This window comes from Seriola dumerili, unplaced genomic scaffold, assembly GCF_002260705.1.
Source record: "Seriola dumerili isolate Sdu_G_001 unplaced genomic scaffold, Sdu_1.0 BDQW01000331.1, whole genome shotgun sequence".
In the NCBI taxonomy this organism is placed as follows: domain Eukaryota; kingdom Metazoa; phylum Chordata; class Actinopteri; order Carangiformes; family Carangidae; genus Seriola; species Seriola dumerili.
The window spans coordinates 7,961,874-7,975,125 of record NW_019174586.1 but is presented as its reverse complement, the minus strand read 5'-3'; the positions used below and the strand labels follow the sequence as shown (position 1 = coordinate 7,975,125).

Genomic DNA, 13,252 nt, shown 5'->3' with positions numbered 1-13,252 from the left:
AAAACACTCCCCTAAATCCAATTTATAAGCTGTCAGCCAGGTTGTGTATCTGTGGCAAACTACACTGAGTAGTTCAACACATTAAACAGACTAAACTGCATCATCTGACCATGTGACCCAGTAGGTTTCTGTACCGTCTGAGGTCATCTGTAACTGCACCATATGTACACAGTGAGTACAGATGTATGCCGGTGGTGAAATCTGTGTGTGTGTGTGTGTCAATATATAAATATATGTGTATATATACAGTATATATATATATATAATATATATATAGTACATGCCACCCAGCGGGAAAAGACAAAGGCATTAGTGATATTCCAGTGTTTACAAGGTGCAGCCATCCCTATTGCTGTCTCAGAAACATTACAGAGTGTAAACATAGCAGAGATGGACCGAATCCCTTTCATCATTACTTTTTGTCATTAGTCAGGATTTTGAAATTGTTATTGTATAATTGTATAATGTTATTTACTGAAAAAAATGGAGAAATGTGTCCCTCACTCAACTTTGAATACTGAAAACTCACTTATTAATTTAAATAGAGGCTACGCAAAAGGGTTAGTTCACTCATATCAAAAAATAAATAAATTTTTCCACTTACCCAAAGAGGTATCTATCAAGCAAATACCTCGAGTTTAATTTGTAAGGGTTTTGAGCTATATGTCCCTGAAATGTCTGGACAATGTTTCAAGATCAAAACAGTTATAAAAAAAACACTCAAAAGCAAGGTCTGTGGATTAAACTGATTTTTGTCAGTTTTGTTTGTTTTCCCATGCTTTAAAGACCACAAATGGAATTTTATTTAAGTCTCAGTGAAAAATATCTCAAAACATACAAAGCTGGAAATAAAATCAAAGCTCCTGAGATCATATAAATGTTGGAGAATGGGAATATGATGGTCTATCTACTGTACAAATGTCTCTTTAATGATATGCAAAACATGAAAAAGTGTGCAAGAGCAAGATGTGAGGAAAGAAATGGGACAAATGATCAGGCGAAGTGAGTTACACTTACATGTTTTCCTCTCCAATAATACAGAAGGCAGAGAGAATTTTGACAATCTCGGTCATCATGTTGGTTTGTTTGGGGTCAATCGCTCGTGCCAGCAGCAACAGGCTCCGCTCATCTCCCAAGATCCTTTGCAGTCCATACTGTGAAACATGGAAGGGAGGAGGTAGGACAGAGGAAAAAAAGTCCATTGGGTATAAATTAATGAGAACATTTGCATTCATGGAGAACTTTCACTTTGAGTAAAAAATGAATTATACAAAGAAGCTCTAATGTACGTAAGTTATAGTTAGCCTTAATTTTCTTTTAAGCAGGGACAACGAGGCCATGGGAGAAAGTGGAGAGGATGATGAATTAATTCAATTCAGGACAGGACTATAGGGACAAATACTTATAGTCTCCTGTACCTTTTAGTCTCCTCACAACTGAAGGAACAGGTAAAGATGACCACGTGTGGGGATTAACTCTAAGAGAAGCAATATCAATAGTTCATCTATCCTTGAAATGTGTGTCACTTTTGAGAAATGAGCCAGACTTTCCCAAAAAGGATAATTAAAAGATCTGAGACTGTGGGCTAGAAATGGCATTTTCTGTCCCATTATCGCAGGCTTGTCAGAGTCCAGATTCAAATGTTTAGAATCCCAGCCATCTGAAGCACTAGTAGAAATTTCTAATAACTTCTAAGATGTCTACTATAAGTGTACACAGAGTGGCCTTGTTATTTAATGGGTAACAAAAACATTAAACATTACCTTTGCTTGCGTTAGTGAATTCAAATGAAATAAAAATTTCAGGGCACTAACTCTTTTCGAATCATTTCAGGTCATTTAGGATGGCACCGGTGCAATATCATTTCACTACGCAGACATTAAAAGAGATCATTATCTAATTAATCGACTGGATGGATCATCTTCTCTTCGTCGACTCTTACCAACCTTATTGTTCATGAAAGCCTTCAAGCATTGGATAAGTTTATGCTGGTTCCGTTTATCAATATTCTCTTGCCTAAAAAACAAATTGAAAAAGATATGGTGATTACAAGAACAGAACGCGCTACTATAAAAATGACACAGACATGGGATGTGAAAGCAGATCACTCACTGTTTCTTGTCCAGCAGCCTCTCCAAAGCATCCAGAAGAAGTCCAAGACCCTCATGACCAAAGTTATTAACCCAACTAGAAACACAAGACAGACACACAAACATCAGTTACACAATATTCTGTCAAAATTGTTATTGCGTTGCTGGTTTATTATAAGCCATGTTGATTCACAGAAGGAAACAAATAGAAGCAATATTGTATTAACCTCAGAGGAAATCAGTCATTCAGACTAATATCAAAGGTTTAACACTCACTTAGATAAATTGACTGTTGTAGTGGTTTTTAATTCCTAACAGGAAGAGCTGCAAATGAAAAACCACCCTGCCCTCCATGATACTGAATACAGTCTGAAATTCAACTGTACCCATTTGCAAGAAAATGAACACCCACCCCTCTTAAGTTAGTATTCCAATTGCAAAGCAGTTTGTATTCAGGCCCCCTGTGAGCTGCTATGTTCCTGTGCCAAAAGATTAAGCAATGCAAGAAAGATAACACTGTAATCAATAATGATTCGCGAGAGATAATTGGCTATAAACCACAGCGTATCAGGAGACGGCAAATGATCCAGTGCAGATGAGCCTGTTTGTCTAAACCAGGCAAGAGAAGGGTGGGAGGGACAGTGTGGTCACAGCCAGATTATGTCATTAGCATTACTTGTTTTCAGGCCCCTAACTGTCAATAACACAAAATGCATGGAGCAATTTTCTGACATTAACGGGGCATAAGTCAATGATTTATCCCGCCTTTTTGACAATGATTTGAAATAATAATGGTTTGAGTATTAAAGTCATTTGTATTGACTCAGTGAGTCGGAAGAGACCCTCAATCAGGGAAGAGATGCTCTAGCCTGAGGCAACTGCTGAAGTTGAGGTGAGATATTTCTTTGATCTGTGACTAAATTAGCACACGCTACAACCCACCATTACTCAAATTGCACTAGCAGATGAGAAGAACCAATTTATATGTTATTACTCTTTACCGTAGTGTATGATGATGACCTGTTTTCTTAATGAAAACAAAACATCATTATGTTGTACATTTATAAATGTCTGTTTACAAAAAGCCTTCCAGTTTGAATGTTTCCTTCCAGCACGTGCTTTGCACATCTTTAAGGTGATACAATAAGGAAGAACCAACTGGCTCAGTTTACTCCCAAATAATAATGCAGTTATATGTATTTGTGTTACAGAGGAGGTAGGAGTAAATGACTGTAGTAAATGACTAGGGCAACAAAGAGGGAAAGTAGGTGACATGGCTGAGGGAGCACAATTCAGTAAAGCCATATCTTTGTTTATGCTCCTTAGTAATGATGGTAATAGCCTTCAGAGAGCAGGAAATGGAACCAATATTTGTGAGGAGAAATTGTGTGTGGAACTGCAATATGGGATTCTGGGAATGTTGTGTAACCTGAACAAGGTGTGTGAAAAAAGCACTGATAAGGAAAGAAGGATTTGGAGGAAAACAAGAGAAAAAGGACATATTTCATTAATACACACACACGCTGTCACACAACAACCAGGCAGGGAAACCATCATTTGACTCATTGTTACCAACGGAAACAGACTGAAAAGCCACTCCAGTGGTCAGAGTGAGCCAGAAATTCCTTACGATGTTTCTACTCTAAATGCTAAACATTTTTTTAACACCAAAGCTCCAACTTTGAGAAAAAGCCAGACAACTCCCATTCCATACTTCTCACATAGCCACTTGGTTGAGATTTTGTTGATGATATGATCCATTTTTTCATCCATCCATTTCATTACACCACTGGTATCTTTGGGTACTCACGGGGCAGGCACTGGTATAGTTTGACACCGAAAAGCTTTACTGACCATCATTACATGCAGTGAGAGCTAAAGAGAAAAGAAGAAGATTAATCTAGGACAAACATTTACACTCTTGTAAAAAAAACAACTTGTAGGAAATTATTATAAGTACCAGCTACTCACGAAAAAAGAGCTTTGCTAATATATATCTTCAATGGAGAAGTTGTGCTAATTAAAACTTTAATATATAGTTGTTGGACTGAAACAGGACAGGCATAAAAGAAAAGAGAGATTGGAAGCGTCTGCACAGTAAATTTTTCATCAAAAATGTACATTTTGCTGCAGGTTACAACATAATGCAGTCCCTCCAAGGTTTTTCAGGCACTAAGTGTTTTGACTCCTCCCTACATCTCAGACTGTCTATCATTTTCTGTCCCCTCACGTATACCCTTAGGTCCTCTGCAGCTTGCCTTCTAAATGTCCCCAAAGTTACCACAAAGAAAATGAGAGATGGTACTTCTACAGTGTTTGTCCTGAGGCTATGAAATGCTCTATCCCTGTTCATCAGTAAAAGTGCCTCGGTGGACAACATACTATTACAACTAACACAAATAACAATACTAGTAACACCACTACTAGTATGTGTGCGTGTGTTATACTACTATTACTTGCAGTTATCATAATCTAATAATCTGTTTCTACCTTTCCCTCATTAGAACATTGTGTATCAACAATAACATTTACAAGCTTACAGTATTATCAGTGGGTTTTCGAATCAGATAACCCCTACTGCTTAGGAGGAGGAGCAGCAAAACTTGAACTGTAGAGGTGGCTAAAGCTTGTGTTTGGTCAAACACAATGTGTGCTTGTTTCTTGGGGCCATTAAAATATCAATGTAGCGATTCACATTAAACACATTAAAGGAACAAGAGATCGAATCCTTCCCTTATCAGTCTCTTCTTCTAATGTGGGCATACATCCAAGGATTTCATTAACTTGGGGGAGAACTTGTTCATCTAATATTGATGGCTATAATCCTCTAGTTAAGTGCCACCAAATTGTGTTACTTTCTGCAATCATGTATATTCCGCAGGCAAAATGAAAAATTCATGGTCGGTCTTAGGGAAGCAATTTCTTATTTTATATTTTGTGCTAGCTAGATGAAATTATGTTGTAGTTATGTTAACTGCTATAAAATGTATGCACTGAAAATCTAAGAGTTTGGCCCACATATAAGTGTTTATATATAAATAAGATTTTTACTAGCATGATGTAGAGTGCATTCCGAAAATATTCAGAACCTTTTTTTCCACATCTTATGTTTCAGCCTCATGCTAAAATCCTTTAATTATTTTTTCCCCTCATCAATTTACACTAAATACCCCATAATGACAGCACAAATTTAAGAAATATTTGTGCATTTAATAAAAGAGAAAAACTTCAATATCATATTGACCTAAGTAAAGGGTCTGAATCCTTTACTCAGTAGTACTTAGTTGAAACACCTTTGGCAGTGATAACAGCCTCAAGTGTTCTTGGGTATGACATGACAAGCTTTGCACAACTGGATTTGGGGATTTTCTGCCATTCTTCTCTGGACATCCTCTCATGCTCTGTCAGGATGGATGGGGACCGTTGGTGGACAGCCGTTTTAAGGTTATTTGATTGGGTTCAAGTCAGGGCTCTGGCAAAGACCTTCACAGAGTTGTCCCTAAGCCACTCCTGCATTGTCTTGGCTGTGGGCTTGGGGTCATTGTACTGTTGGAATGTGAACCGTGGGCCCAGTCCTGGATGCTCTCCGTTTAGCTTTCCCTCACCCCTGACCAGTCTCCTAGTCCCCAATGCTGAAAAACTTTCCCACAGCATGATGCTGCCACCACCATGTGTTCATGTGTCTTTCACTGAGGAGAGTTTTACATCTTGTCTAACATTGCAGTAAAGGTTGTCTTTTGGAAACTTTCTCCCATCTCTAAACAAGATCTCTGGAGCTCAGCAAGAGTGACCATCAGGTTCTTGGTCACCTCTCTTACCAAGGCCCTTCTTACATGATTGCTCGCTTTGGCTGGGCGGACAGCTCTAGAAAGAGTCCTGGTTGTTCCAAATTTCTTCAGCTTAGAATAATGGAGGCCACTGTGCTCTTGGGAACCTTGAATTCTTTTATAGCCTTCTGCATTTGATTGACGCCTTGACAAAACCCTGTCTCAATTTTAATAAATCAATTAATTAATTAATTAATTAATTAATATCTTCTGTTTTGGCTTTGTCATTATGGGGTATTGAGTGTAGATTGATGAAATTTCAGCGTAAAGCGGCAATATAACAGAATGTGAAAAAAGTGAAGGAATCTTAATACTGTATGCACTGAATGTTCACTAAAGATAATCATCAAAAGTCCATTATATTGTGGACTTTACTAAACATTTCTGTTAACACAACAGAGTCAAAATATCTTGGATTGAGATGACCACTTGTCTTCCAGTCAAATAACATTTGTTTCCTAAAAGGCATTACTGTCTGATACGTGCTGCCATAACAAATGCAGTTATTCATGAGCAAATCCAAAATCCAATCCATCCTATTTCTATACTGCTAATCTAGTTTAGGGTCACTGGGGTCTGGAGCCTATCCCATCATGCATTTCGTGAGAGGCAGGTCACCAATTTAACACAGGGCAAACATAGTCAGAGAAAATCCCAGAACATGTAAACTCCACACAGATACACCTTAAACAGTGACAGTGCTAAGCAGAGTCAACATGAAAAAATACCTGCATGCATATTGGCATGTGTGCAAAATATGTACAGTATTTTCAAGGTAAACAGGATTGAGCCTTCTTTAAATGAAAACTTTGACATTCAATCAATCACATCCTCACTCCATCATTCAGAGAGTCTTGACACAGCTTACTCAGACTGTGCTTCAAGGTACTTCACTGAAAAACTGAAAAAACGAATGAACTAAATAAGTTGCAAAAGCACCTCAGTCATCATACATATAATCCTATTACAGTGCACACTTACAGCATGCATCCATTGTACCAGTGGACAAAGTGGTACTCCTGGCACCACTACAAGTTGTGTTCGTATCTTGCTCAAGAGAATACAAGTAGTGACAGTGTATAGAGTTCTGTATATCGCTAAAATAGAGGACAAAATGTCATACCAAGGGGTACAGAAAGGAAAGTGAAGAGTGTGTAGAGTTCTGCGAATACTTGGCAAGAGAAGTGTTCGTACATGATGAAAAGATTACTCATGCAAATCAACAGCCACAGCAAGTGACTCGAGAGCAACAGATACAGTGAGAGGCAGACACTCTCTCACGCTTTCTGTTTGACTGATCACTGGTCTCGTGTTTAGATGGCTGGTACATGCATTGATTTCAATCTATAGACCACTTTTATTATTTTATCATGGTTAGGTGGGGAGCTTCATTATTGAAAGATCCTGAGCAAGTGCAATATCTTTCATATAGTATTACAGGCAAAGCCATGCAACTGTCCCTCTGTGGGACTACTGGCCTATTCAGTGCTACAGTACTCTAATTGACGCCCAATGTTCTGTGCAACAAATAGCTCTGAACATTATAGCTTGAAACCAAGCACCACCAGTGTCTACTTAGTGACTTACCATGCCAAACATGGAGCTATATTATATTCTGATCAATTTAATAGCCAGCTGAAATAACTGTAATGCACAGGGAATATCAGATGGCCGATATTAGATACAAAATATTAGCTGTAGTTTCCTGTTCATTGCATCTAAAAAAATAATGCATTTCAAAAATAACTGTTATGAGCAACAACTTTTATTTTTGAGGTTTTTTTTATTATTTATAGCTTTGACTTATTTGATTAAAAAACTATCCCCCTAAGAATTTTAGCATTAATGGCTGTGGCCTTTATTTGGCCGCTTGCAATTAAAAAAAAAAATAAATCACAGAAGTGCTGAATGAATCCTAAGAGATATGTGGTCACACAGGGTTCATTTTCTTTTTAAGGAAATTTGACTGTTTTACTGTTATCAGAGCAATAACTGAGCTCATATAAAACTCAGTCTCTTGTTTAAAATGTTAAAAATGTTTTGCTTTTTTGCCACTCCAGTGGTCCCATGAGGTCTTCACACACTAGATGGATGGATCAAAAATGGGCATGCAGACAGTATGCAGTGACATATAATGTGAGTAAACTCAATTGTTGGAAGAGACATTGCTAGCTGCTCTAAAAAATGCTATATCAAAATCTAAAATAGTATGTACGACTCTCCAACATTTGCACAAGCTAGCAAATTGGTTATAATGCCATACAATAAAATTCCAATTATTAAACTACATGAGACATATCCAGACAGCAAAAGAAGACACACACAAATATAGTAAACTTATAACCAGTAATATCAATGACAAAAACACATTTTTCTTCACAAATCCCTCACAGAATTCTTATAATCCACCACACAGTTTCCTCTTTTGTTTTGTTGACCCTGATTCGCAGAAAGCTTCACCTCACACAAAAGTGAATTAAATATTTAAGAGATTGTTGATGGATATGGTAGAACCAAGGTAAAATGAGGTTGCCAAGAAACTACTGAAATGCCTTGAGTATAATAGACACCCTGTCAATTCAGCATTTACACATACATAGAGCCAAAACCATTGCTGTCCCTGCACGTCCCTGAAAGAGAACAATAAGCGCCTGATATCCTTCACATGTAAATCCAGGTAACGTGAACTCTCTCCATCAAAGTGACAAGTGCTAAGTCACTCCACTTAGCCGTCCTGATAATATCTCAGGGCTCTATCTCCTGCAGGCTCGCACAGTTCTTAAATGTAATGCGTCACAGCAGAAAACATCTAATGACTGGACAATTCAAAAATCTGCATATAACACATACTGTGCAGATAAACTGTTTATCTTCTTCTGTTTCAAAATAACAATATAATGCAAAACAACTTCATTAAGATAAAACAGAGGACCTATTTAGAGAACCAACTGGGGTAGTACTGATGTTTGACATTGGTACTAAAGGAAGTAACAGTCTCAGAACAGTATTGCTGGGGTCAGCACTCCAACAATGTCACTGGTCGTGTGGCCAAGCACGCGCAGAAATTCTGTGTGCATTTATGTGTGCCTGTGTCTGTAAGGATGGAAAACAAAACTGAATGAGGGCATTGTGCGTCTGTCTGTAGTGTGTGTCTGTATACAAAATGCTACCTGCATACTTTGAAATGATCCACCGCGAAGTGCAAAACATTCCACAATCCACAGCGTTAAGTGAAGGTATGAAACCAGTAGTACAACTGGCAAATTGCTGGTTGATTGGACCATTTAATTTAATTGTTGGGTGCACTGTGAATTTGTATGTGTTGTGGAAGATGAGAGAAAGGTTCCTCGGGGTTCTGCAGTGATGAGTTTCATCTTTCAAGGAGGTGAAGGAAATGCAGTGGCAAGCACTTCTTTGACAGAAAGGATACCATTTTCTTCTACGTTCAAAGCCATAAAGTTGCCATTTTGTTCAAGCTTTTGTTGCTGCTACCTTTTACAGTTGATGTATAAAAAAAGCCTTTGCAGATTGTCAGTGTACACCTCCAAGAACGTGTGTGTTATTATTTGATATCTGCTGGAAACTACTAAAACATTAGGACAGCTCTAGAGCTCTCCTAAATCATGGAGAAGACAAGATGACTTTTGTTGGTTAGTAAAGTTGAAGCATGCTTTTATTCCTAAACATAACGGTAGATGAGAATGTGGACCAGATTGGACAGATTTCCTGCTCTTTCATGCTTATTAAATTGGGTCAAATGGGGTTCAAGGTTATGTCCGACATAGCAGAAAACATGAAAATATTTCTAGAATTTTGCAACTTTATTTATATGTCAAGTAATTTGTCAAGCCCTATTGTTAAAATACAGATTAACACATAAACGATGTGCACTATAACATATTGTTTTGCATCTGAAGGGATCACATTTTCCAAAATATAAAGAATGGCACAAATTAAAAGCAGAATGAGGAATAAGACACAATGAAATGGACAGTATATGATTGGAACATGCCAGTTATTTCCTTTACCTGTGCAAGACAATTTCCAACTAAATAAGGAATTCAAATCAGATATTTCTGAATTATGTATGTATCACTCTGGGGCCATAACAGATACGGCTATCTTGGAGGTTAACAGATGGTGTCATAAAATCAAATAGGCATCACTCTTAAAATATACTCAGACACTGAGGACATTTATGTCTCCGAAATCGTTTTCACTGCCTCCGAGGAAAAAGGGCGAACGTCAACTCTGAAGTCAGCCACAAGGGTAAAAACTAGTTAACTTTCTCATTTCTGACTGCTCGTCACGTCCGTTGAAGACAGTGTCATAAGATTCATGCCAAATTTTACTGTCATATAAAACTCTTTGAATGCTATAAAACGAGACTGACTGTACCATCCTGAAAACTAAAAGACAAAAAAATGGAATTTACTAATGAGTGAATTATTTTTCTTACTGTTAAAATGAAAGCACCAGAGAAATCTCTGCCTATAGACTGCTACTAAATAATTATGTAATTTCCAAATCTTATCTTATTTCTCCTTGACAAATGACTTGTCTAAGGCTTGGAGGGTGGTTGAGAGTCGTAATAACACTAAGGGTCTAGAGAATGGTCTTCCTGAAATCTACTTAGGATATCAGGCCTTTTAATGCTATATTTAAAATTTTCAAATTGACATGGAGTCTAATTCACCTCACAAAATCACTGCCCAGAATAACAAAGTGAATACGGGGGATCAATTATGGATGATTCACTCAGATAAGGAGCTTAAAAATGACAGAGTTGAAACAGATATTCATCTTTGTGAAGACTCTATGTCAGACAGACCAGGCTCACTGATGTCTATTACACCAAAATCAAAATCACACGAGTATCGTTCATCAGTGCAGTGTTAACTCATTGCAACTGCTTTGAGATTCACACTTTGCGTTTGTGCCAAACAAGATTTCCGGCCTGAGCTGTCAAGGGGGTACACACAGCCTGTGAGACTTTTAGATTGCAATATTTGTTTGAGCAGGCACAATAGCAGATGGACAAATGGATCTGCTCCTTTGTGCTAGTGTTAATTGGCTGTTGTGCACACAAAGGAGAGAGAAGGCCAAGGGAGGAAGGTTTGGGATATATAAGAGTACAAGTTAATGCTAATAATAATAATAATAATAAAACATTTGTGCAAAGGGAATGGCTTTTTTGACACCCTTGATTGTAACTGTATGAGTATGGACCACACACATAAAATGTAGTAACAATCAAGTACAGTAAGGGAATCTGAGTTCTTTGAATATCTTTGTTCAATCATTGTATGGGGAGCACCACCACCATACTCAGCAGAAATGTCAGTGTTTCTCAGGGGGTTGCTCTATGCTTTATCACACTGGCCATTAGGACAGACAGTCAATAGGACGAGCAGCTTTATGTTAACAGGCACTGTAGCTCGTAAAAAACCCACGGCCAGTGTTCCATGCAACCCTTGGTGCTTAGCTGCAAGCATTCAGCTGAGAAAAGCTGGTAGGATTGATTCAGACTCAGAGACACCCTGTGTGGCAGAGCAGCAAGATCATCACAACAACCCACACCTTGAGCATCCAGACACAGAGACAAACTGTGGTGTCAGCAAATGTCTCCCACCTCCACAAAAAGACCCCACAAGAAAATGCCCCGGAGAAAATGTCTGACATGTACCGTGAAGACTTCACATAATGAAAAGTTAGGAGCCCAGTTCAATTTTGCTTAAATATGTCTTAGGGATCTGAGAGCTAGCAGATCTAATATGGAAGTCACTGTCGGGATTTGACAGAGTCATAGTGTAATGCTGAGGGCTAAACATAAGGAACTCAAAGGTTGGGGCCATGGATTTGTGCTCTGCTGCCCAAAACCACTCTATTTTTATATTGGAAAGTCTATTGATGGAGCAGCAGTTGAGTTAGATCACAGGAAGAGAGGTTTAACTGTACTTCTTTGGAGCTGCCTTGAACTGAAATGACCAAATATAGTGTAAAAGTAGTGTAGTCCTGCTCATGCAAAACCAATATTTAAGCATTCATGATACAAAATAGTTGAGTTTTTGCTGTAGCAACTGTAAACAGAAAATAGAAAAATGTTTTGCCTATTGAGATATTAAGTTAATTGATATATTTTACATGGATCTTATCAGTTTTCACATGTGCAACATAGTGAGTGAGAAAACTGAAAAATGTGTAAAAAAGAAAGCCAAACTGAAACACCCGAGGATTTCTCTGCCACTAAATGAGAAAATAAGAGGGTTGTAATTTTCTGTAAGTTGGCATCTCACTTCATGTCAGTGGATTAAGAAATTAATGAAAAGTGGCTAGTCAATCTGACACTTCTAAATTAAGAAGCGTGTATCCAAATGACAAAATTAAAAAGGGGGAGAATGAAGTAGAGGATAAATAATTGGCTGGGGAAATTTTGACAGAAAGAGAAGTGGAAAACATGGCAGATGAGGAGAAAGAGAGTGGAAACAGAGTATGCAGCGGATGCTCCAGGCAATGCCATCTGTGGGCAGATCTGCAAAGGCTGCATGCCACACACCTGTGTGGGACTGCCTGGGAGATAAGGCCCTCAGCACAATGGCCCCGTGGCCACCTGTGCTGCCAAACAGGTGCACAGCCTAGCCAATTAAACTATTAGACAAACACAGGCCTCTGGGAGCAAATTAGCAGGCTGCCCAAACATCACATGAAAAACAAAAAGCAGTGGTAAGCACTGTGAAGACCAAAAACACTTTGATGGTGAGACTTTCATTTCATGTGTACAGAATAAAATTTAATGCTTAATGAAGCATTGATTTAAATATATCATCACACAAATGTCAAAAAATTTCTCCTGTGTTTAAAAACAGATCACAAAATTAGTTATTTTATATAAATACTATGAATGGATTTAAAATTGCTAACTTTGTATAAATTCAATATTCAGGGCTGTATTTACCCATCACACATGCAAGTGACACTGATGTTTCTTGAGTCATTAGCACATGATACATACAAAGACAACAATAGACCGTGAGGTTTTGGAATACATGTAAGTAGACCCTCTGCATCCGATTGTTAGATAGTTTAAGATTGCTAATCATGTAAGCTATTAATTTAACATAAACAGGCAGTATTTGAAATGGTCATATCAAAATTGCCAATCTAAGCTGAAACATTGACTGTATAACAAGCTTGTGGATATACACAGGCATTTCTGACAGAATGGTAGTTTGTGTCTGCAGTGAAAACCAGTATGCAATGCTTTAAACTGTGATATAGAATTATCATAGTGAAATAAATTATAGCATATTATGCACAAATTACTAGTATATCTCA

General features: G+C 37.9%; 1 protein-coding gene across 4 annotated transcripts in view; it reads right to left on the bottom strand.

Annotated features, from left to right (window-relative positions):
• diaph2 (diaphanous related formin 2) overlaps positions 1-13,252 on the bottom strand; it is a 397,964-nt gene that overhangs the window by 289,056 nt on the left and 95,656 nt on the right. For all 4 annotated transcript variants that reach the window (XM_022759875.1, XM_022759878.1, XM_022759876.1 and 1 more), the window contains 3 exons: positions 2,113-2,187; positions 1,947-2,016; positions 1,018-1,154 (listed from right to left, as the gene is read on the bottom strand). In XM_022759875.1, coding sequence (XP_022615596.1) covers positions 1,018-1,154; positions 1,947-2,016; positions 2,113-2,187 — 282 coding nt within the window. The remainder of the gene's footprint in view (positions 1-1,017; positions 1,155-1,946; positions 2,017-2,112; positions 2,188-13,252) is intronic.